Source organism: Eubalaena glacialis, chromosome 5 (assembly GCF_028564815.1).
Source record: "Eubalaena glacialis isolate mEubGla1 chromosome 5, mEubGla1.1.hap2.+ XY, whole genome shotgun sequence".
Lineage (NCBI taxonomy): Eukaryota > Metazoa > Chordata > Mammalia > Artiodactyla > Balaenidae > Eubalaena > Eubalaena glacialis.
This window is the reverse complement of record NC_083720.1, coordinates 21,712,201-21,738,444: the sequence shown is the minus strand read 5'-3', so window position 1 is coordinate 21,738,444 and position 26,244 is coordinate 21,712,201. Positions and strand designations below refer to the sequence as shown.

The 26,244-nt window shown below is 38.3% G+C and overlaps 1 protein-coding gene and 1 pseudogene across 1 annotated transcript; both read right to left on the bottom strand.

Moving 5' to 3' along the window:
* Positions 1-17,478: 17,478 nt before the first annotated feature.
* Positions 17,479-22,395, bottom strand: MAD2L1 (mitotic arrest deficient 2 like 1). The gene is made up of 5 exons (XM_061191123.1): positions 22,214-22,395; positions 21,274-21,420; positions 19,817-19,937; positions 18,731-18,834; positions 17,479-18,013 (listed from the first exon to the last, which is right to left on the bottom strand). The coding sequence occupies exons 1-5, from the start codon at positions 22,284-22,286 to the stop codon at positions 17,841-17,843; spliced, it is 618 nt and encodes a 205-aa protein (XP_061047106.1). The 5' UTR covers positions 22,287-22,395; the 3' UTR covers positions 17,479-17,840.
* A 469-nt stretch (positions 22,396-22,864) lies between these two features.
* The window catches only part of LOC133091750 (protein LTV1 homolog), a 28,342-nt pseudogene continuing 24,962 nt past the window's right edge, over positions 22,865-26,244 (bottom strand).

The window sequence follows — 26,244 nt, the reverse complement described above, 5'->3', positions numbered from 1 at the left end:
GATAACGCAGGATTCTGGAAAATTGACCCCAATCTTATCTAAATCCATATTCAGATTTTGGGGAAAATTCTCAAAGATCAGCAAATAATACTGGAAACATCCAAAAGTTTCTAAATACAAAGCAGTGCTTAGCTATTATTTGGTTGAGCTATGACTAAGCTCTAACAGAACTCTCTGGTCATAATAGGTAAAACAACTAAACTGAACATAAAGACTGTGATAGAGCAGAAGTTTTCATAGTTCTACAGAAAATTCTCCCCTGTGGAACCAAAAAAGTGTTCCCACCACACCCTCTCTGCCCCAAGAATGTAAAGCCGCTCACCTGTGTTCAGCAGCACTGAATCCTATGAACACCAGCAGCTTTTCAGGAAACCAGTGCTGAAGTTAAAAATTAGCTCACATGTCTTAGAGGAAATAAAACAAAACACCTCCTGTGACCACCAGTCTGTTTTGATGGTCAAAAATAGTATATTAAAAGGCTACCTGATGCGGTGAAGCCTTGAATGACCACCAGAAAGCTCCAAGTGCTCTTTGATTGACATAAACATCCTTTTTCTCCAGTTCTTGGCACTGAAACTTGAGGATGTCTGCAGCACTTGGCAGAGTACGGTGAACAAATCCACAAAGCCTGAGGATTCTGTAGTAGTCAAGATCACTGGCCATTATGATGTCAATTCTGAGGCCATGCCGTAACTGACAAACTGCCATACTTGTTTCCCTGACTTTGTCTCCATCTTTTCTTTTTTTTAATTAATTTTTTTATTTTGAAATAACTGTAGATTCCCATGTAGCTGTAAGAAATAATACAGAGAGAGTCTATAACCTTTTACCCAGGTTTCCCCAATGGTAATATCTCTCTAAACTATAGTACAATATCGTAACTAGTATATTAACATTGAAACAGTCAAGATATGGCACATTTCCATCACCTCAGGGATCCTTTATATTACCCGTTTACAGCCACATAGACTTCCCTCCCACTTCTACCACCTCTTTAATCCCTGGCAACCATTAATCTTTCTCAATTTCTTTAATTTTGCCATTTTCAAGAATGTTGTATCAATGGGATCATACAGTATGTAACACTTCGGGATTCGCTCTTTTCCACTCAGCATAGTGGGAGATTCATCCGGATTGCTGCAGGTATTAATAGTTCATTTCTTTGTAACTCTTGATAGTAGTCCATGATAATGATGTGTCACAGTTTGCTTAACCAACTGTTAAGGAAGGCCCAGGTTGTCTTCAGTGTTGGGCTGTTGCAAATAAAGCTGCAACAAACATTTGTGTACACATTTTTGTGTCAACATAAGTATCCATTTCTCTAGGCTAAATGCCCAGGAGTGCAAATGTCTGGTTGTATGGTAGTCGTATCTTTTGTTTTTTAAGAAACTGTCAAATTGTTTTCCAGAGTGGCTGTACCATTTCACATTCTCACCAGCACTGTATGAATGACTGTTTCTCCAAGTACACACAAGCATTTGGTGGTGTCATTTTTTATCTTAGGCATTCTGATAGCTGTGTAGTGCCATCTCATTGTGGATTTAATTTGCATTTCCCTAATAGTTAATGATGCTGAACATCTTTTCTTGTGCTTATTTGCCATCTGTATATCTTCTTCAGTGTTAGGGAACCTACAGTAATCTGCTAAAAACATTTTATGTAAAGACACCTTTCTCTTTCCACTTGAAAACTGACCACTGTACAGTTGAGGAGGCTGATGCACAGATATTTTAGGTACCGTGAAACCAAGCAGCAACAGTGCAACTACAGGATTCAAATCCAGCTGACTCCCAGCCTCTGAGCAGCGAGACCCCCTAACCTCTTCTCACAGGGACGGTCTCTTTCCTTTGACAACGGTGGAGGACTGAAATTTGATCATATAGTGAAGTTTGTGGTTTCCCTTGTAAGGCTCCTGTAATAGTTATCTGAATACATATCTTTTATTCCCCACTAGACTCTAAGGATCTCAAGGAATGAGTCTATTTTTGATTTATCATTTAATTCTCACAGGCATTGGCACATTGGAGGAATTCAAAACATTTTATGAAATAATTTTCTGCTGTGGATGAAGGAAGAAAGGAATAATCTAAAATAGTCTCTCTTTCTTTTACTTCATTCATTTAACAGAGAGTGTTTGAACCTGTACTGAAAGAAAGGCACTTGGTTAGGTCTGGGCAGCAGGGAGCAAAAGGGACTCCGGCCCATCTCTCTCACAAAACCTAGATTTAAATTGGGGAGACAGAAATTAAACAGAGTCTCACCAATAACTCTTAATGCCAGAGTCTGGCAGGTACTACAAAGAAAAATTAGAGTGAGATGAGCAATTACAAGAGGGACCGGACACCTGACTTTGATGGTGGAGAGGGCAGGCAAGGAAGGCTTCTTTGAAAAGCTCCTTTGAAATGAGCTTTAAAAGATAATTTGGAATTAATGGGGGGGGGGGGAGGAAGGGAGAGAAGGAAATAGGTATGGAGGGAAGGAGGGGGAGAGACAGGGAGAGAGAGAGAGAGAAAGGGAAAGAGAGAGAGAAGAAGAAGAGAAAAGAATATGTGTTGGGAGAGGATGTTTCTTTTTTTAAATAAATAAATAAATAAATTTATTTATTTATTTATTGCTTGCTTGCTTGCTGCGTTGGGTCTTCGTTGCTGTGCGTGGGCTTTCTCCAGTTGCAGCAAGCAGGGGCTACTCTTCGTTGCGGTACGTGGGCTTCTCATTGTGGTGGCTTCTCTTGTTGCGGAGCACGGGCTCTAGGTGCGCAGGCTTCAGTAGTTGTGGCTCGTGAGCTCTAGAGCGCAGGCTCAGTAGTTGTGGTGCACGGGCTTAGTCACTCCGCGGCACGTGGAATCTTCCTGGACCAGAGATCGAACCCATGTCCCCTAGCATTGGCATGTGGATTCTTAACCACTGCGCCACCAGGGAAGTCCGGGAGAGGATGTTTCATATTTCATGCTGATGGGGTAGAATTTGAGTATATGAAATTTCAGAGACATGAAAGAGTTTGCTAGATTGGAGACACTAACAGAAGGTACAGGAAGGTGAAATAAGTCTGAAAGGGTGGGTGGAAGCCAGAAGCACAGGTCTTTTAGGTCCTCTGTGACCTTGTTAAGGCCTCTCCTCTTAAAACCAAACTAGCACAGATGCGGCATATAGACGGTGGCCTCCAGAGACTGCTCACCACTTTTAAAGGGACAGTGCTAGTCTGGACATGCTTGACTGTATTTAGAACCATGGAGGCTCATTGGGCAACACTTTTTGGCCTCTCATCAAGCATTTCGCAGAATCTATGTAAGGCAAGAAATGTAGGCAGACGTATCTCTGCACCTTCCCCAATTCCCAAATTATCTCCATTCTCTGCCTCTCCCTTTTGGAGAGTTTAGAGGCCAGGAAGATGTCTCCCCTTCTAGAATCTAGTCACTGGTAATCAGTTCTGATATGCATCAGAATTGCTTTGAGGAGCTTTTTAGGCTGTACTCTCCCAGAGGTTTTGAGTCACCAGATCCAGAAAACCTGTATTTATAAAAAGCGTTTTGCATGATTCTTACACGTAACCAGGATTGTGATTGTTTTTTAGGCATCCATTGAGAAAGAAGTGTTCTTGTACCATCTTCCCCTTATAGTGACGCAAAAGAGAGAAAACCTTTTCTCAGAAAGATCAAGGAAGCTTTCCTTAGTCATGTAATAGTTATCTTTAAATGTAATAGCTAAAGCTGAATGTCTTCCAAATACCGTTGTTAGTTCTTTTAATTTTATGAAAGAACTCTAAATGGAATAACAATGACAAGGTGTGTTTTCTTTTTTTTTTTTTAAATTATTCATTTTTTTAAATTGGAGTATAATTACTTTACAGTGTTGTATTAGTTTCTGCTGTACAGTGAAGTGAATCAGCTATATGTATATACATATCCCCTCCCTCCTGGACCTCCCTCCCACCGCCACCCCCCATCCCACCTATCTAGGTCATCACAGAGCACTGAGCTGAGCTCCCTGTGCTATACAGCAGGTTCCCACTAGCTCTCTATTTTACACATGGTAGTGTATATATGTCAATCCTAATCTCCCAGTTCATCCCACCCTCCCCTTCCCCCGCTGTGTCCACATGTCTGTTCTCTAAGTCTGCAACAAAGTGTGTTTTCATTTATTTCATTGAACACTGAACTTTTGCCCTAAATATCAAATAGAAGAGGTGATCCTATGCCAATAGTACCAACATTTAAACACACTGCAAAGACAAGACTATTTTCTTAATTCTATTTTTTCCCTTAGATTTTTAAATCTTTGACTAAATGTCTGTATTGGAAAACAGATTGTGTATTGTCAAGAGCATGAGTTCTGGAATCCAGTGACCTGTTTTGAATCCCTCCTTGTTCTTTACTCCCTACATGAGAAGACTAGGAAAACCAGTTTACAATGTCCTCATTTGTAAAATGGAGATGATGATAAAAGTACATTCCTTATAGGCTGGTTATGAAAATTAAGTGAGGTAGCACTTCAGAAAACTTACTATGGTACCTAACACAGTAATCCCTCAATTAATGTTAGTATGCTTTTAGGAGACAGCGAGACTTTGTATTCAAAGATAGCAAGTAGTATCATGGATCTTCTTCCAAGATAAAGACAGGGAGACAGAACAGGTACCAATGTTGACTGACTACAGGTTGCCAAGCTCTTTGCCACGCAGTTTATGTACATCATCTCATTTCTTTGCAGCAGATTTGTGAGGTAAGAATCATTATTTCTAGTTTTACAGATGGAGAAACTGAGGCTCAGTAGAGTTAAGTAACTGAGAGCCATATACCTAACAATTCATAGAGTCACATTTGTCTAATTCCAAAGTCATATAGTGTTTCCACAACTAAACAATGTTTCCCCTCTGGAGGAGGGAAGAAAATATATTTAAGCCACATCGTGTTTAGGTTCACTCCCAAATTATTTAATTGGAATGTATCTGAGTGTTTACATTAACTGTCAGCATTTGCATTTGGTGCCCATACCCCACTCTCTCCTCCTCAAAATGGCTGGCTGTGGATCAACTCTCAGACAGGAAGTTTGTATCAGTTCCCAAGGTGGATAGTCGACTCCTGTTACCTTAAGGAGCCAGACCTTGGGTTTTAGACAGGCTGGAAGTAGCAGTCAGAACTGTGAAAGTGCTCTAATTGATGCTTCACCTCCTGATGTCTAGTTGTCCACATCTCTGTGACAGATACCAGGCTATGAATTGCGGCTAAACCTTTCCACTGTCTCCTCAGCCTAATCCCCATTCAGGGTCACTGTCCCTGTGAGTAATTTCTCTCCTGATTCTGGCACTCTGGCCCTTCTACTACCTGCTAATTGGTTTTTACCTCCACGAAAAGGGAGAAGAGAGGGATGCCCAGGCCTGGGCAGTGAGCACTTGTTCCACTACCCTTTGCTGCCCTCTGCTGACCATACCTGGAAATTATGTTTAACCTTCAGGCCCTCGGTCCAAGGCGTATTCATAATAGTGAGTGAGTGAATTCTGGCACACAAAAAACTAAGTAAATAAAATAAATGATATTTTCATGCATTTTTAAAAAAGTCAAATTTCAAAAAAATACATTAAAAATGTATTTAAAATTTCAAAAAAAAAATACATGGTTAACAAAATATCCAAATGTACCCTTAAAGAATACAGTCATCCCTCAGTATCTGTGGACGATCAGTTCCAGGATGCCCTGTGGATACCACAATCCACAGATGTTCGAGTCCGTTATATAAAATGGCACAGTATTTGCATATAACCTATGCACATCCTTCTGTATGCTTTACATCATCTATAGATTACTTATAATACCTAATACAATGTAAATGCTAGGTACATAGTTGCCAGCGCACAGCCAATTTAAGTATTGCATTTTGGAACTTTCTGGAATATTTTTGGAATATTTTGGATCTTAAGTTGGTTGAATCTGTGGATGTGGAACTTATGGATGCATAGGGCTGACTGTACTAGCTTATATGTACATAGACCCTACCATTCATCTTTTCATTCAAGGGACAGGTCTATAATAGCACAGTTGAAAATCATGCTACCAGTATTGCTCAATCTTTTTAATCATGCATGTGTATGGAAAAAAAAAACAAAAACAAAACCAGAAAATTTAGAAGAAACCAACAGCAAAAATGAGAAGGTCCAAGTGGAACAGATGTAACAGTTGACTCCTGAAGAAAACAGTTAATTAAGAGAACTGAACAAAACAAATATCGTATATTAACGCATGTATGTGGAACCTACAAAAATGGTACAGATGAACTGGTTTGCAGGGCAGAAGTTGAGACACAGATGTAGAGAACAAACGTATGGACACCAAGGGGGGAAAACCGCGGCAGGGTGGGGATGGTGGTGTGCTGAATTGGGCGATTGGGATTGACATGTATACACTGATGTGTATAAAATTGATGACTGATTAAAAAAAAAAAGAAAGGGACAATGAAAAAATGCTGAAGGCTGGAGGAGAACAAACAACATTAGATACAGAGCGGCAAATATAAGTATATCCAACCTTTAATTAGAAATCATGCAAGTTAGAAGACATTTGAGTAACATCATTAAAGTGCTGAAAGAAAAAATGTCCATCTAGAAGTCTTTATCCAACAAAGATGTTCTTTAAGAGTACATATATATTCTCATACAAATCTGAGAAACTTATTGAAAGCAGTCATACATTACAAGAAATGCTCAGAAAATGAATGAGAGTAAGCATGGAATGTGACTGACAGAGTGCTAATTTAATAACATCTTTGAGAAGCTGACATATCAGAAGAGCCTTGCCTGGATAAGGTTAAGGAAGAGCTATGCAATGAAAGTGTCCAAGTAAAGAAAATAAACACCATTGAAGGTCCTGAGTATGGGAAGTCTTCATGTTTTTTTAAGAAGAGCAATAGGCCATTATAAAATTTTAAAATAATCATAACAGATTGAACATACCTGTTTAACTTTCTTCTGTCCTAAAATGTCAATAAACTTTATTTATTAAAAAAAAAAAAAAAAGAGAACTGAAAGAAAAAATGATTAAAAAAACCCCCCAAACCCTAACATCTTCAGAGTCAAGAAGCCAAAGAATAGGTGGCTGGGTAACAAGAATAATCAAAGAAAAAAGATTTCTTGTAAATTAAAGGTATCATTGGCTAAATGAATAATTTAATAGAAATTCTTGAAGATTGGGTTTAAGGACTCCCATTTGAGCTTGACACTTGGAACATTCATCTTTCCATTTTGATGATATAGATTACCTTTTTTTCCTCAATAGGTAGAGCTATTCAGTCTTTCAGTAAGGAGTAATTTAATAATTGGAATAATGTAAATGCTATTTCAGTTTGTAGAATCAACATATAAACAAAACTTGGAAGACAACAGTAACTATAAAAGAGAATCTAATATTAACATTGATAATGTAAAAAAAAACGGAAGTCTGTTAAGGCAGCAGAGAGATGTGGAAGGTAATGTCAGATACAGATTTTTCTCACCTTATCTAGTAAGGAATCAAGATATACTATCTAAAATTTATGTAACAAAATGTGGGGTTAAAGCATATTCTTTAAAATTATAGATAAACACCAGAAGAACCAAAATACTGTAACTGGAAAAACTTAGTAGTGGATAAAGAAATATGAACTAAATTTATCATCTTTTAATAGATACTATCTAAAGTTGATGAACGAGAAATGGAGAAATTAACATAAGTTTCAGAGGTATGGTAATAACCAGCAGCAGAATAAAAAATGTTTAAAAATAGGGAGCTGGTGGGGGGGTGGGATGAATTGGGAGATTGGGATAGACATATATACACTATTGATACTATGTATAAAATAGATAACTAATGAGAACCTACTGTATAGCACAGGGAACTCTACTCAGTGCTCTGTGGTGATCTAAATGGGAAGGAAATCCAGAAAAGAGGAGATATATGTATATATATAGCTGATTCACTTTGCTGTACAGCAGAAACTAACACAACATTGTAAAGCAACTATACTCCAAGGGAGCTGGATTAGAAATGGGGAGTAGGAGAACGAGGTAAGGTAGAGAACTTACTTTTCATTTAGTACCACTCTGTACTGTTTGATGTTTTTTAACTTGTGTATGTATTAATTTTACATGTCAAAAGTAAAAAGTGAAAAAAAAAACCCCAAAATTTCTGCAGCTGCAGTTCTTGGCACCATTTTCCTTCACAGCTGCAGTCTCTCTCCTTACACTAATGGTCAGATCCTACTGAGACAGGAAGGCGTAAGAACAGAAAAGTTTCTGCCCTGAAGTTCAGGTTTAGGTATTTTTTGTTTGTTTGTGCTTGTGTTCTATCTTTTCAATGGCCCAACCTTTTGGAATACTAACTTTTGAGTACTTTAATCTGTGACATCTAGAATCTCCTTAAAGTTTTGCTAAACTTTGGTATCCTTCTGTTACTTTTTCTTTTTTTTTTTAATTGAGGTAAAATTGGTATATAACATTTATACACATTTCAGGTATACAGCATTATAAATTGCTATTTGTATACACTACAGAGTAACCAGCACTTAAGTCTGGTTACCATCCATCACCATACAGTTGATCCCCTTCACTCACTTCACCCTTCTTCCAATCCCTTCCCTTCTGGTAACCACCAATCTGTTCTCTCAATCTGCGAGTTTGTTTTTCTTTTGTTTGTTTGTTTTGTTTTTTTTTATATTCCACATAAAAGGGAAATTATATGGTATTTGTCTTTCTTCATCTGACTTATTTCACTTAGCATAATACCCTCAAGGTCCATCCATGTTGTAGCAAATGGCAAGATTTCCTTCTTTTATGGCTACATAGTATTCTGTTGTGTGTATATATATACATTAAATCTTCTTTATCCATTCATCCATCCTTGGACATTTAGGTTGTTTCCATATCTTGGCTGTTGTAATAATGCTGCAGTGAACATAGGGGTGCATATATCTTTTCAAATTAGTGTTTTTGTTTTCTTCAGATAAATACCCACAAGTAGAATTGCTGGATCATTTAGAAGTTCTATTCTTAATTTTTTGAGGAATTTCCATACTGTTTTCCACAGTGGCTGAACCAGTTTACATTCCCACTGACCATGTACAAGAGTAATGCTGACTCACTGGCCTTTACTGTGATCCCGGTGTTTTAATTTTTTTTTTTTTTTTAATTTAATTTTGACTCTAGTCACCTACTGCCTAGCTGGGTCCAACTCAACCTGCCTAGGTAAGAAGGAAAAAATTTATGGAAGAGTGATGACAATCACTATTATCATAATAAATAAAACAGTGTATATTATTAAGTTAAAACATAGTGCTAAGAAGTAGGGTGATGGTCTCTACCCCATTCTTCATGTTTTCATAGAGAAGAGTGTACTTCTCCCCTACAGAGAACACACTTGGAAGAATTTGGGAGTAGAGGTTTCCTCTAGACCACAATCTTGCATGAGACAATAGACAGGAGGAAACGAAGAAACCAGAATATCTAAATTTTCTAAGAAGGCAGTAATGTCTCAAATGTCACTCTCTGAGAGAAAGTACGCAATATATATGGGGAGAGCCCCACAAGCATCACCCAAACAAAACAAAACAAGAAAAAAACACAAAGAAATACACAAATATATTATACACGTAGAAGCACAACTGTTGGGCAGTTTCTGGTCTGTAAACACAGATTCCCAGGCTGTGGACTCGACACTAGTGCAGCTGGCTGACCTGCCATGGGACTGAAACGAGGTGTTCTCAGGTCCTCACTGTCTCCAACACAGGTACCACTAAGTTATCTGCCATGCTCTTTGGCTGAGAATAGCAATGTCAAACCACATTATACCATTCACTTAATTTGGGGATCATAATTTTGTTTGTGATAACTTCTGTAGTGGAGCTGCAATTTCTTTTGTGGCTACCGACCCCTTGGAGAGTAGAGCTAACTAGAGATTTGAATTTAAAGAGGCTGAAGAAGCTATATTCCTATGAAAGACAGCCTAGGACACAGCTGCAGATATAGGAATCCAGACAACTAAGACCCTCTGGCTGAGACTGAGCCAATTGTATAAAATAGGGAATGAAGGCATTTGGACTTTAATTTCTATGGGCTTTTATTTACAAGGGGATTTAGTTTTGAGGAAGCTGAAAAATAAGAGTTTCCTATTGTTCAAATTTGGGACATTTTTATGTTGTTGATCCAGTCTTTGTATTTGTTTCATAAAGTCTGATGATCTATTTTGGACAATGTGACAGGACATAATTAGTGATAAGAATAGAATAGGGAGTGAATTTTGAGCTTAGGGTGCTGCGTGGAATCCTGTCTGACTCATGTTGCTAGAGGCTTTTGTGGGCAAAAGTGAAATGCCCATCAGCAGTTCCAGAGGGGAACGTAGTGTAGAAAGAAGTGGAGTGTAGGATGGTAAGAGCACAGCAGCACTCTGAGCATGCAGCCCGCCCTGCTGAGAGGACAGCCCGCCCTGGCTTACTTCTGACTTGCTTAAGTACAATGGCTTATGACATCATTTCCCAGCCTTCCTTCATATATGTGCTGCCTTCGTGATTTTTATTTGCAAATCACCCGTCCCAATACTGATACATTTTAAAAAAATAATGTATGTACTTTAAAAATCTTTAGCTCATGATATGTTAAAATATGCTATATATTTTTCTGAATACAGATTAAAATACATAATTACTAAAATTTTTAAAAAATGCCTGTTACCATCACCCTGCTACCTAAAATCAACTGGCATAATGCCAGTGGAACACACTGGCATTGTAATATGCTAAAAGATTAAAAACCTGGCAAATGGGCTTCCCTGGTGGCGCAGTGGTTAAGAATCCACCTGCCAATGCAGGGGACATGGGTTTGAGCCCTGGTCCGGGAAGATCCCACATGCCGTGGAGCAACTAGAGAAAGCCCGTGCACAGCAACGAAGACCCAACGCAGCCAAAAATAAATAAATAAAATAAATAAATTTATATTAAAAAAAAAACCTGGCAAATACTGGGAGGGATGCATGTTACTCCACTCTTCAGGTTTCTGCTCTGATCCTGATGATGGAAAGTGGTACTGGAGAAATATTGGGGGCCCCTCTCTCCACCTTCTCTCTCACACCATCCCAAGCAACAAAGAAGAACTCTTTCTAAGGCTTGCCGGAGCTCAGGTACAGTGCTTTCTAACTCTGTCCTTGGCGTTCAGGGAGTGGCACTTCTTACTCCCATGCTGGAGTTGGGCTTGAGTGAGGAAGACCGAAGTTGTCTGACTGTTCCACAGATCATTTATAGGGGAGTAGTAGCAAACCTATTTCTGCTTTAGGTGTAAGCCTCTTGCTCCTACTCAGCTTTACTAGAAAACCCCATAATATAGATGATAATACATACATTTCAATCTGTTTTCTGTGTCTATTTCTCAAACTGGTGAAAGCCCATAAAGCAGAAGCCCAAATTCCAACACAGCATTTAGTTACAAAAACAAGTGAAAGGAATGAGAGAAGAAAATGTTGATGGAAGAAAATGAATGCTCCTGTTACACAGCAAAAGGCTCTGTGTTAATAAACATTTAGTGATAGCTTATTATGAAAAAGAGTTTTTCAAAAAGTTAATGTACCTTGACGCTCAAACATTGTGGCTGTGAGTTTTCACTTCCCCAGCTGGAGTTAGATTCAGGTGGTATTGTAGTCTCCTTGGCTGAGTCTGCATACTGGAACAGGGGGACCCTTCCTTGTTCCCTAGTCTCTGAGAGGCAATGAGATACAGTAAGAATACAGGCTTTGGAGTCAGGCCTGGGAATGTATTCTGGATGTTTGAAGCTGGGCAAATTACTTAACCTTCCCGAATCTCACTTTTTACAGGTGTAAAATGGGGATGATAACTCTCATTGGGTTGTTGTGAGGATTGAGATAATGCATGTCATGTACTAATTTGATGCCGGATCCCCTCCCTGCCCACAAATTGAGCCTAAGGTACTCTATGAAGGATTCTTTCTCCCTACGCAGTGTTCCTTCATGGTTATCCTCTGGGACTCACTGGGCATCAGCAGTTATAAAACCTTCATTTTGGATCCAGTCCTTCTCTTTCCACACTGTTCTCCCCTCACAGCCCTGAATTGAGGTTTTGGAGCTATTCCTTACTCCAGAGGACTTGTCATTTGGGACTCAGACTTCATCATTTTCTTTGCTTCATGGCTCTCCCCATGTCCCATCACCAGTTTCCAAGACCACAGGCTGTAGCCCAAGTCTCCTACTTCCCCACCAGCCCCAGCCTCTATGCACCTAGAAGGAACCAGGCTGAAAAGGTGTAAAGCACCTAACTGGTACTTGGCACATGGTAGATGATCATTGGCTATAAATTTCCTTTCTTAGATCTGGAAGCTTTGAACTGGTTTCTAAAGAGCTGTGTTGACTATTATGATTGAGTACAGTGATACAAGAACTGTATTTTAGACATGAAATATTTTGGATATCACTGACTCAATCTTTAAAACCACTAACTTCTGCACTTAGACAGGGAGACTGCCATTTAGATAGAAATCATATCCATGTCTAGGCATATACTCAATATGTCCATATCTATATAGTTTTTAAAGACGTTTGAGATCTTTCCCTTGCATGGCAATGGAGTATGGTTGGCCTGCTTATACTCAGAAGCCTTTTCCACACAGATAAAATTCCAAGACAATAAAGATTTTGATCTGATGTAAGTTCCTTTGTGCAAACAAGCTTACATAGCAAAATGATGCAGATAAATGTAGATGAAAATGGACTTTACACAAATAAATGAAACTATATTATGTTTCTCTAGTATAAAAATAGATCAAATGGTAGGAGGACAAAAATAGGTGAAGTGGTAACATAAACTGACTTGTGAAATCAGAGGGTCAACTCTGACATTTTTCTCTCTAGGCCTTTTCTAATAGTTTTGTTGCTAGGGCTACAATGTTTTTGCCAGATTGGAACAGGATTGTCAACTCTAATGGAGATTAAGTAGCTTTCCCAGCTAGATTTTTTTTTTTTTTTAAATAAGCATAGGTTAATACTGCTGACTTTCAAAGCCATATTCAAGAATGGAAAGATCGCTAAAGATCTGTTTTTAGAAAATATAACTAATGTGAAGTTTAGCAGACAGGTTCTATTCCATAGTTGTTCCAACACAAACCTTTATCATGGTCACATTGAACCAAATAACTTGAAATATAATTTCATACACTGAATAAAAAAAGAATGAGAAAATATTATTTACAAGTTAAGCCAAAAATTAATTCCCCAAGGAGTAACTGAGGTAGTTAAATGAACAATTCTTCTGATTAGTTGGAAAACTGTTTCACAGATGCTTGAAAATTCACACTTGATTTATTCTATAAACAATATAGATAAGGCATAGGATAAAGTCCTCTCTGTTTTGGTTTCTTCCATTCATTGGTCAGAGTCGTCTGAGGAAAGTGTAAATACAAACTCACCAATGAAACTCAAAGCCCAGTAAAGGAAAAGTAATTTGCTCTGGACACTCGATTGCTAAAAGGATGTAGAAGGTAAGAACCATTAAGAAAAGGGTGAAGAATTGCTTTTGATGTGCTTGTTGTGGAGTCAAATGAGCTTCCTTGGCTGAGGTCAAAAGAGGCCATCTAAACTTTAAAAACATAGTGTCATTTGCATGCCCACTGACCCCACGATTCTGCTTGTGCACTAAAGCATGAGAATTAAATGAAATAGTTCATGTAAAGTGCCTAGCAAAAGACAGATGCTGTGTTTTTCCCTCTGATGTCTTCATATTTTTGTAGACAGAAATCCCAATGTTAACTTCCAATAAGAAAAGCAGAATATTAGTCTAATTTAGAGTCAGAAGAAATTCACTTTAAGTATTACAACGTTAGTGACACCTGGTGGAAAATACAGGCACTACAATGTAACATCATAGCTATTCTGATCTTTCACAGAAAATAAAATTAAGATAAATTTTACAGACTAAGCAATTAAATGGAAACAGAAGGTAAAGAAAAATTAAATGTCTATGTGGATACCTACTTTATTATGCTTATGATTTTGGAGTTCATATGCTAAAATATATAGGAGGTTAATGAACCTAAGAAACTTGAATGCATTCTAATAGTAACATTTATTCAGCATACATGTTTATATAGTGATTAAAAATAGAGGCGTGTAGCCTTTATGCTATTCTGAATCTCTTCGTACGCATCATGCGCCAAAGAACCTCCCTTCCCAGTTTTCAGATCAAAATTCACTGTGGGGTGTCCTGAGGAGTACCTTAAAGAAATAGCCAGTTGTGTTTCGCAGAATATGGGATAGAGATAAAGAGCCATCCCATTTGAGATACCATGGATGGAGAAAACAAATGATGTTGCTTTAAATGTAAGCCTTGAATATCACAAAATCAATTGCTCTGAGCCAGGGAGGGGTTTGAATATTTGTGAACAAAACAGCAAACAGATCTATTACAGGGTCAGCAAACTACAACCCCTGTGTCAAATATAGCCCACCATCTGGTTTTTGTTATTGGAACACAGCCATGCTCATTCGTTTACCTGTTGTCTAAGGCTGCTTTCAAGTTACGACGGAATCACTTGAGTAGGTGCAAGACACCATATGGCTGCAAAGCCTAAACTAGTATCTGACCCTTTACAGAAAACGTTTGCCAACCCCTGGACTATTAGATCCTTTCACCATATTTTCACACCTCTCCCCCATCTCCTTGGGAGGAGTATACTTCCCTTCCCCACTGAAGTTTGGCTTAGCCATAAGACTTGCCTTGGCCAGTGGAATGTGGAAAAGTGTCAGTGTGCAAGTTCTGAAACTAAGCTTCAAGAATTCTGGCTAGTCACTGCCCTTTCAGTGGTAGAACGACACATGACCTGTAGACTTAGGTGAGAATGAAGACAAGCACCCCAGCTGACCTGTAGACTTGAAGGAGGAAAAAATGCTTATTGTTGCTATGTTATGGTTGTTTGCTCTACAACAAAAGCCAGTTGATACATGAGATTGTTATACCTCTGTGTAAAAATTCCCATGGAGGCTTGACTTCTCTGTCTGATTGATGGTACTGAGAGAAGGATCCTGAAGACCAGGTGTGGTTCAGTCCCTTCTGGGGCTCTATTTCAAACCCTGATGGGCTCAACTGGAACATGGTTTCATTCCTCTACCTATGGTAAGCAAAATTGAGTCAGAGCCCAGGCAGGTCTAGAGGCCCACCAGATTCTCTTGGAATCTTAGCTTCTATTTAACATGGTATGAAGTCAGTCACAATTCTTTCATCTGTTGGTTTAGATATCTTCCTCCCAGGGTGAGCCTCAAGGTATAGAAGGAGGGTGGGACAAGTCCAGCTGGAACCTTAGGCCAAAGCTTTTCCAATCTAGCTTTATCAGTAAAGCTCATAGCTTGGCTCCCATTCAACTCCAATATGTATATTTCTGAATTGATACATAATCTGTAAGAGGCGAGGAAGATCATGACTGGCTCCTCAGAATCCTCACAAGAGTAAATAGTTAACATGCAAATGGTGTAAGAAGTCTAATTTAACCATGTTAATGATGTTCGCTGAGATGAAATGATCAAAGTATTTAAAAATGCAGTTTCCCAGAATTCTTAGTGTTACATCTCAGCTTGTTAAAATGCAAACAAAGCTTTTCATTGTCACTTTTTTTAAACCAGCAATCTGAGTCATCTGGATAGATCACTGGGTAACATCAGTGGTCCATTTATTATATTACATACAGATATGCAGAGTTCACAGATTTGTCACTGAAAATCCCTGGGGCTGCCGTAGCTCTCTGGTTTTCAGCCTTTCCTTTGATTCTTTACATAGCTAATATTCTTCCATTAAATTTTTTCAAAGCCAATTTTTTTCTGTTTTCAAAAAAAGAAGAGCCTAGCTGATGCAGAACTGATACTATAGAGTAACTTGCAGGCAATAGATTGTATGGCAGAAGCTCCTGTTATTGAGGGTAACATTCAAATCCAGAGCATTAATTTCTGGACATAACTCTTAAAGGAGAGAGAAGTAAGTACCATAATAAATCACAAAAGTAGTAATATTAGGATCACTTAATTTGTCAGAAACATAAATGACAGAAATGTGTTATCAGCAATATATAATGTTGCTGCTGGTGAGCTTTTTTGGGTCAAGAACCACATTTTATTATTCCCATTGTTTAACAAAGGGGCATTCAGTGTTTCCTGAAGCAGTCATTGCTTTCTATAAAAACTTTCAAACATATTTCCTAAAAATAGGACCATAATTTTCAACTCTCTCCATATTTTTACTCAAGCTCTATTTCTGCTTTCCTTCTCAATGCATATTTCAAATGTTAAACAGATGATGAACAGCTCAAGAATTCAAATGTTGACTCTTGACCATCCCTAAATAAACATTATTTCCATTTCTGAGTACCTACTTTCTTATTCAGGAAGACTTGTGCGTGAACCTCAGTTAGATAGCTTCAACAACTCTTTAGAGACTGGCCTTTGCAACAGCATTCACGATACCCATCATCAAAAATTGGCACCTATTTGTCCAGCAGCTCTAAGAGATGAAAGGATGTAAGACATTGCCCTTTATTCTTAACAAGCACACAATTGGATCAGAGATAAGATTATCCAGGTGAAATAATAAAGACAAATACATAATGAAGTAAACCTGTTTGGTTACTTCATGGTCCTTTGCCATATATTTTCCTCTCCTTCATAAGATCTCAAGCTTCAGTACTGTAATAAATACTACAGTACTACACGATCCGCAGTTGGTTGAATCCATGGGTATGGAGTAACCACAGATATGGAGGGCTGGCTGTAAGTTATACTGGGATTTTCAACTGCTTGGAGGGTCACTGATCCAGTCCCTGCACTGTTCAAGGGTCAACTGTATATGGAAAATTAGACTAACAATAGGCTAAGAGTATAGAAAGGTTCTACAATCCAAAATTTGCTAAACTGAATTAATTCCAAAGAACATTTATCATTTTACAAAAAGAATGTTTATTTTAAATCTACTGTTATGAGATGAAGGGGGGTACAATAAATGCTTGTGCATTAAATTGAAAGTACCTCAAGACTTACTCAACTTTGAATTCTTAGGCCCTACAACCATAGTAGGCACAAGAAATAATATGCTGTACTGAATGCATCATAACTATTTAACTGTATTAACACCACACCAATATGAAAATATTTTAAGACAAATTTAAAACATACACATTTAACTTTATTTCATCATTGTCATTTAAAGCTTGATTTTATAAAACATAAAAGGACATTCTTAAAAGTTTGGTATCACAGCAATTTGAACAGTAGGAATATCCATAGCTTCATAGGTTCAAGTTATATAAATTAAAATCAAATAATTGGAAAATTTTTCAATATGGAAACTATACAAATGAAATAAATGGCAAAAGGACCTAATAGGAGCAATATTTCATTACTTATGGACTATCATTAGTTACTTTCAGGATCTAAACAAATATTCTGAATATTCATATTTCTTTTGCTCTATTTTATATTTAAATATTTCTCTATATTCTGAGTCAAGCTGCTTGACCAAAAGGTCTGACTTAGAAAGACATTTAGCTTTATGGCAAAAGTTTTTCCATCTACAGTTACTACCTTCAAAGGAACTGACATTACAATGCTAATGTAATCTGCTAGTTCCCTTTGGAACAGTGTGCAATAACTTACATCAGCCCTATGGAAAGTGAAACAGGTACCAAGGAATGGAACAACTATGCACAGATTCAGTAAAGTATAATGTTAAGTTTTCCCCATCTAAAAATTAACCAATGAAATAAAACATATCAACTAAAGTTGATTTGGTTTCAGGAAAACCACATTTGAGAATACAAGTACGTTACTGTCTTTAGCTTATCCTCAGTCATTGACAGGAATTTTGTAGGCTACCATGCTATTTACTTTGTGAATTGTAGTAGTAAATGAACGAAGACGAACTTCCTCAGAATTGGTAATGAACTGTGGTCCTGACTCTTCCCACTTTTCAGGTACAACCAAATCTTTGTCTGTATAAATCAGGAGATCAAATGAACCTAAATTGGGGATAAAATAATTAAGGTACATTATTTTTTCAAAAGTAAAACTACCTGCCCTGTCTCCCTCACATTTTGAACCACACATAGTGTTAGAAACGTAGTTTAGCCTGGTCTGTAATAACTAGTTCATTGCTTTTCTTCAATGGAAATTTACTGTAGTACAGAAAATATTGCACTCCTTTCACTTTATCTTATGAAAAATTCAAGTTTTTTTTTTCTTTAAAGAAAAAACCATTAAAAATATTTGTAGAAAGTGTATAATCAATCACATGGGATAGCATGAATGTGACCTACAGTAAAGCTAACATCTTGGTTCTGTGACTGATGTATCCTAGTGCCTAGAACAGAGTGTGACATATAGTAGGTTTTCAGGACATATCTGATGTTTGAAGGAGTAAGGAAGATAGAAAAGCAAGACACAATTATAGCTATAGTCTTAAATATATATCAATACATAAAAGTGTGTAAGAAATGAAGATAATGAAAGAAATTACATCAAAACATTCGAGTGAGAATTGTGGAATACTTTCCTTTTCAGCATTTCCAAATTTTCCAGAATGCATATAACATTACCTTTCCTTTATAATGCTTTCCCATTTTTATTACATGATATTGATAATTAAGAAAAAATTTAATAAAGGGGTAATTCTTAAAATAGTAGCTTAGTCTCTTCCCCAACAAATTTAAGGCAATGTGACGTTATATAATACTTACAAGAAACTTCCAACAGTGGCAGAAATGTCACTGTAGCTGTGATCTGTCTGATCACTGAGCGGATTTCATCTTGGATAGCTTTCTGAGACTTTTCTCTGGGTGCACTACCAAAGGAACCAAATCGATTAATTTAAGTTTTAATGAGTTATTTAAACCATTTGTAAGATTATTTATCTAATTAAATGATTCCAAAATCAAATAAGTAATACATTAAAAAGGAGTTTTTTAGAAAATGAGTACATCATTAGGACCCATAATACCACAGTAGGCATAGTATGTATTTTTATTATTTCATTTATCCTTCCAATCATTTTTTAGGGTTGGTCTTAGGATCAGGTCATTTTATATCAGATGACCAGAAAATTTGCCAAGTGCTTCAAGTTAGGAAAACTTCAGTACCTCTTAAGAAAAAAATAACAGTGGTATCTAAAATATTTAATTGGTATAATCATTTTGGCATTTTTAGTAACGCCTAAATGTCTAATTCCCTGTTGTCTCAAGAAGATATTAAATTGTATATCAAATTATTTTTATAAGCTAAACATTTCCTAAAAGAGACCAAAGGCTTCAGAAGCAAACTACATTTCATTATGAGAAATGGTTCTGAATTTACAGGTTAAGTATGCCTAGGACAATGCTAGTCATTAGCATATAATGATGGGCATTTCCCATTCAGGTAGTCTGGAAACTTCAGAGTTTATGAAGTGTCTTAGGAAATTTGTGGCATTAAGTGAAACACAGTTTCTTAAGCTGGGAGAGTCTAGGATAATCCCTTATGCTTAAAAGTACCTTTAAACAATTCATAAAATGGGCCACCTAGTATATTGTATGGCGTTTTGCATATACCACCATAAATACTACAGTTTGAAATTCACCAATTTAGACTAAAGGCAATACTATACAAGTCAATGACATGCTAAAGTAAGCACAATTCTTTTCCACAGGAGACTGAAGATCAAATTAAACATCCTAGAAAAAACTATACCTTATATGAAACTTGTTCAATATAATTAGAACTCATTTTGTAAAGAAAACAAGTTTTAGAACAAGCATATGAAAGTGGAAATAATTTAAATTCCTACTTACCTGTCATCTTTTGCAGTCTTGTCACACTCAATATCAAATTGCCATCTTTCAAGGACCTCACCACTTTCAATATTTGAGATGACTACCACCAATTTCTGCACTGTACACTTGTATAACCATTCTGTAATACATAACAAGGCATCTTTTTTGGTTCACTGCATTACAAAGCAACTCTTTTCTCGGGTCCCACTTCCTATCCTCAGCAAATTTCTACCACTGCTATTTTGGATCTCCTCCAAATTATACAGAAAACTTGCCCCATCAATAACCTAGCTCCTGTTTTCAAATTCTCAGTATTTATACCAGGTATAGCACTGGGTGCTGAGGATAGGATCGTAAACATTCGGTACTTCCATCCTAATCCAAGGCAAGAGTGTAGAAGATAGCATTAACCTAATCACTGCACCAATTAACGTGAAATTAAAATTGTGGTAACTGCTATGCAGGTGCAAAATATGGTACAATGAAAGCATAAAATAGGAAAATTTGACTCAGGGAGGGTTTGAGTTTAGTTCTAAGAGGTTCCACACCAAATAATCCGAGTGCAGCCCTATGAATGACTATGGGTGATTTAGCCCTGAAGTTAATGAAAATACAATGATGTAATTTAAAAAATGAAGTTACTTAAAACAACAACAAAAAAATGATTCATGAATTTTAAAATTAAAAAGGAAAAAAAAAGATGACGGCTGTAGTGTTTTTTAGAACTAGTAATTTGGAAGGTCAAATGGGTAGATAGGGGAAAATATCCCACAACACAGAAAAATCAGAAATGGGACTCCTAAGTGGAGAGAAACATGAAAGAGAAACTAATAGGAATTCTAGAAAAAGAAAGAAAAGGAATAGATGGAGAACAAATATTGATCCAACAATACTGCAACTTCTTGAGCTAAAAGGAAAAAATGAGTGTTCAGATAGAAAAGGCTACTGACTCAGGCAGGATTTAAAAAAAAAAGGACAAATGGAAATAGGTGAAAATAAGAAAATTCTAACGAGCGCTCTGTTATTTAGTAGTTCTTCTTTTTTAAGTTTAGTCCCCCAGGTTGAATTCAGTTTTAGTTACTTCATCTTAATATAATGATGGTTTTAGACTGCAAGCAGCTACAAAAAAATATATTAAGTATAGTGGATTTTTTTCTCAGATAATCAACACCATCATAATAGTAAAATTCAAACATGTTCCATCTGGTCACATAAACTCCGTTAATGGAGATTGTTTCCTTAAGCCATATCAGATTTCTAACATTAAAATATTCAGCCTACTCAAAGTGTGGTGGAGGAAGGGTGGGACGTCTTTCAATTTATATGCTATTTGCTTCCTCCCAGTTGATTCACTATGGGATGGTAGTGTGTTTTACACCACCATGTGCAGAGCTGAAAAATGAGCACCAAGATGCTAGAAAATGTGGATCATAGAAGGCCTGCAAAACTCAAAACTGTTTCCAACAATTAATTACCTTTCAGTTGTTCCACCACATTATTTAGGTATTTTATGAGTTCAGGATCAGTAGTTACAAGCAAGGTGAGTCCATATTTCTGCACTCGAGTAAAGGTTTCGGATGGATATATGCCACGCTGATATAAAATGCTGTTGATGCCAAATGCTGAAAACAAGAAATATTAAAGTCATTGTCACTTTGTAACTTCGGGAAATAAAGCATATTTGGATGTGGTTTCATTAATGGTGTAAAGCTGTAAATGTCTAAACACACACGTGTTTGTGTGTTTTGCTGAAAGCAGAATAGGTACAAAGTGGCATTAAAAATCCTTAAAATCTTGCTTTTAAGTAAGAGAGAAAGTGATACCTGCATTTATGTGGCAATAAAAGAAAAATGCCAAACTGCATTAATCTCCCAGTGGCAAAATTCATTTCATTGTAGAACAAGTCCAAATTCAGATTTTATGGTTAGAAGATGTCAAAATAGGCAACCGACTGACTAGTCCAAAGCCCAGGCAAGCCTCTCCCCCTCTCTCTTTCCTCCTTTTATCCTCACAAGTTCTGCCAGGTTCTATCAGAAGGTACAACTGGCCTGGTCCAGAACGGAGCTTCCCGAAGTCTAGTCCATCACCGTCGACCAGATTCACCTCGCGCGGGTGATGGTGAGGGGTGAGCTCTGCACTTTAAAGAAACGCTCCCGGCGAAGGGGCTGTACCGCGAGGCAGGCCTCAGCAGCACCTAGGCGTCCTCCTCCATCATTAGCAACGCGTCTGGAGAAGGCGCCTGCATCCGCCTCTTCCCAGATTCCTCCTGCCGGGCAGGAGGGCGGGGCTGCGAGGGCTTGGGTTCGGGGCCGCTCCGGCCCACCCGGCTTCCCTCCGCCTCGGAAGCCGAGCCGCGGGCCTGCCGGGCGGCCTGGGCTCCGTTCTCCCCGCCCTACGGCCTGCGCGAGGACTTACAGAAGAACTCGGCCACGATTTCGGCGCTCCCGCGCAGGGTGATGCCCTGCTCCCGGGAGAGCTGCAGCGCCATGGCCAGGCCCACGGATAAAGGCACGCGCTTCCACCCGGCAGACAGCAACACCAGGGGTTTCCAGAGCAGTTCCCCGCCACTCGTTTCAAAAGTAACGACGCAGGACGCCGTCGGCCCCTCGCGCAGGCGCGACAAGCTTTTAGGCCCCGCCCTACGCAGCGGGGTCCCGCAAGATCTCCGGGCCTTCGCAGGAGCGGACATTCGCGCAGGCGCAGTGGGTAGGCGTGGTGACGCTACTCCCAGTGGTTACGCTCGGGAGGATCCCTGTTGGGCACCGGTAGTTGTGGTCGGCGGGCTCCCTGGCGCCCAGGGGGGGAAGATGGTAGGTCCAGGTTTTAGTGGCCGCTCCCTAGGTCTGGAGACAGAGCGACCAAGGAGCACAGTTCCCGAGTTTGAAAGATATTTTGAAAGTGATATGAACTGTCCGCCAGCTGCGCCATAAGTGGCCCCAGGGATCTTTAGTGGGCGGTTGGAACTTGCTAGATGCTTTGGGAATTCGTAAAGCAGCTGCGTGCGCGGCCGCCCAGCCACAGTTTTAGAGGGATTACTGTGTGGGCGGCTTTTCTTGAGAAATTGGGTTAGGGGTTAAAGGGACGAACTGCTTGCATTTTTCTATCCCTTGTCTGTTCTGGGCTCAGCTCACGTTTATGCCCCGCCCCCCTGCGAGGCGGAGTCTGGGGGCAGCAGGAGGCTGCGTCTGCTGGACCAGCTTGCACTGTGTACCCGTCCACCCCTAGGCGACTGGTCGGGAGTAAGGTTACCTCACCAAAAAGGCCCATCAGAACTGAAGAGCTTTTCAGTGAATTTTGACTCACAAATTCAATGACTTTTAATGTTAGGATGAGAAGTATTAAGGAGATAGTTCACGGCTAATATTCATGTGAGATGCGAAACAATTTTATACTTAAAGCAGGTGGGAAAATTATTCGTAAAATGAAGTCTGAGAAACTTAACTACCAGATGTACTGTTACTTAATTATATGAGAAAAATGCCTGAGTGTATTCGTTTTCTATTGCTGTGTAACAAATTATCATAAATTAGTTTCAAACAACAGCCATTTTGTTATCTCAGTCTTTAGGTCAGGAGTCTGGGGCATGGCATAGCTGGGTGCTCTACACAGTCTCATAAGTTTGAAGTAAAGGCACCTGTCTGCAGGTGGGATCTCATCTAAAATCTGGGGTCCTCTTTTGACCCACTTGGTTCCTGGCAGAATTAATATCTTTGTTCTTAGATTGAGGTTCTCATTGGCTTGCTAGCTGTTGGCCAGAGGCCAGTCTTGTGCTTTTGCCAGGTAGTCCTTCCATAGGCCTTCTCACACTTCCAGTCTCTCTGACTTCAGGGAGGTCCTTTTAAAGGGCTTACGTGATTAGGTCAGTCCCGGCCGGATAATTTCCTCTTTGTTGAAGCTAATCTTCAAAGTGATTTTGCCTCTTAATTACATGTCTGGCCACACTCAAGGGGAGGGATTATATAGTATATGCTCCCTAGAAGCCACAAATTTGGGGGGCCATCTCAGAACTCTGCCTAGTCACAGTGTTATGTATCAGAATTTGATCAGTTTGAAGAGTGAAACAGGTATAATAGGTAATAAGCTGACTTGACCCAGTGAAATATTTTCCTTACATTCTTTAGTCTCTGTGGTACAAGTGTGTATGCGTGTGTTTAAGTCACCACCTTTTCATTCCTTCCACCAGGATTTTGGGTTAGAGCCAGAATTCTGGCATCACGCTGGTAGAACATGATGCCCACCTTACTTCATATATAAATTGTCTCTCTTTCTAAGGAACTTACTACTTAGCACTTCAGGAAAGACTTCCTTCAGTTTCATAATAATATAGTAGATGCAAATAATCGTTAGTATAATTTTGGAGATTCTAGAAGGCTGGCAAAATATATGAGATTTCCATATATAGAGGAAGTATTTGTTAATACTTTCTTTGTGTTCTAGGAGGAGGTGTAAGAAATAATTAAGGCTTAGAGAGCATGGTCTGTGCTTTTTGAGGATTTGTAATCTAGTTTTGTTTAAATATGCATACTTAAAAAACAGTTGAAGGCTCATAAATTTGATCTTATCTGGCTTCTGCCTACCTGACAGCCTCCTTTCAGGTTACTATCCTAACCTGCCTACTCCTTTAGTAATGTTTCAAACTCAGGGCTTTTTGTAAGGTGCTTTCCTCTGCCCAGAAATTGAGTTTCATCTGTTCAAATTTCTGATTATGTTCATACTTTTTAAACTTAAATGTTACTGCATTAAAGAAATTTTCTTTTACCCCTCAGAGTATAAGGTTCTGCTCTTACGCACTCTCATAGTATCCCATAGTGCTATTTCAGAGCACTGCTTTCACTGTTGCAATGAAAACAATTACATTATCGTTATTTAAAGGTATCTTTTGTATCTTCCTGTTTTGGCAGAGATTCATGATGACATTTATTGGGTGCCCCACAAATATTTGTTAAATGAATATTTGAATATTTGCCTAGGAAAACTTCATGGAAGAACCCAAAATGTTTTCCAGTTGGAGAGCAGGTTGGATGGATGCGGTAAGGCCACTTTTAGGGAGCTTTGAATACCAATACCTATTTGAGTTGATTGAACTAGAGGTACAAGGATTTCTAAATTCTTAGGATTGTTGTAATTAAAGGGGCGTTTTTTTTCAAGTGTAAATTCAGTAATGGTAGTAGAATAGATTGTGTAGTGGACCATCTAGAGTGGTGGTTCTCAAACTTGAGCATGTGAAAGAATGACTTGGGTATTTTGCAAGCTATGTGGATTCCTGGCTTCTGTTCCTCCTTCTTTCAGTCTGGTTCAGTTCAGTACCATAGACACTAGTCACATGTGACTTAAGAACTTGAAGTGTGCTGGTGTGAATTGAGACATGCTACAAGTATAAAGTACTAGATTTCTAAGACTTTGTATAAAAAAAGAATGTAAAGTATATTGATTTTTTTTTTGTAATTGATTACATATTGCAATGATACTATACATGCATTGGATTAAATAAAATATATTATTAAAATAATTTCACTTGTTTCTTTTTAGTTTTTTAATCTGTCTACCAGAACATTTACAATTACGTAGATGACTTTTGTCATCTTTCTATTAGACAGTGCTGGTCTACTTTCTGGAGTCTAGAAGATGACATGATTTAACCAGCATCCCAAATGATTCTGATGCAAGTTCTTAAATAACTCTTTGAAAAGCAGTAAACTATGATGGCAGTTTTAGTAATGCAGGCCTAGGAGGTTGAGTTCCTGGACTAGATGGATGCCAGAGTTTAAGTAATAAAGTATACATCAGAGCAAGACGTTTTGAAAAAAGAATTGAGTTTCGATGACTGATATGGAGGAAGAATGAAATGGTAGTACAGAATCCAAGGTGGCAAGCCTGCCATATACAGTAGAGTTGGTCAAAGCTCTCAGGATGTTAGGTAGAGCTGCTCAACTCTGAGACTGTTCTGTTTCACTGTAACACTTATGATTCTAGAAGCTTTGGTGGAACTTCTTTCCCATTAGCTTTTGGGTACTTGGTTTGACATTGATCCCATCTTACCTAAAGCATGCACCCTTATCTTTACAGAAGGTTTTTAAAAAACTTGTTTTCAGTTACTTGAATTTACTTTTATTCACAATTCAGTGACATCTTTCTAATGTGTATTGTTTAGGGGAAGGTTATTTGGACAGGGAGAAGCATAAATTAAGATTTATTTCTGAAGAAAATTCAAGCAGAGTGCATAATCAAATAACCTAGAATTATAAAAGAGATGAGTATGAAAACGTATGTCATAAACAGACCTGTATTCCATATTAGAATGCTAAAATCAGAAATACTCATAAAAATTTCCAAAGCTAGAATCAAATGGAATTTTAGGCAGTTAACTAATAACTTAGCTGGACGGTCTTAGAGATGAGGAAACTGAGGTCCGGAGTGACTACATAGTCTAAGATTCAATATCGGGT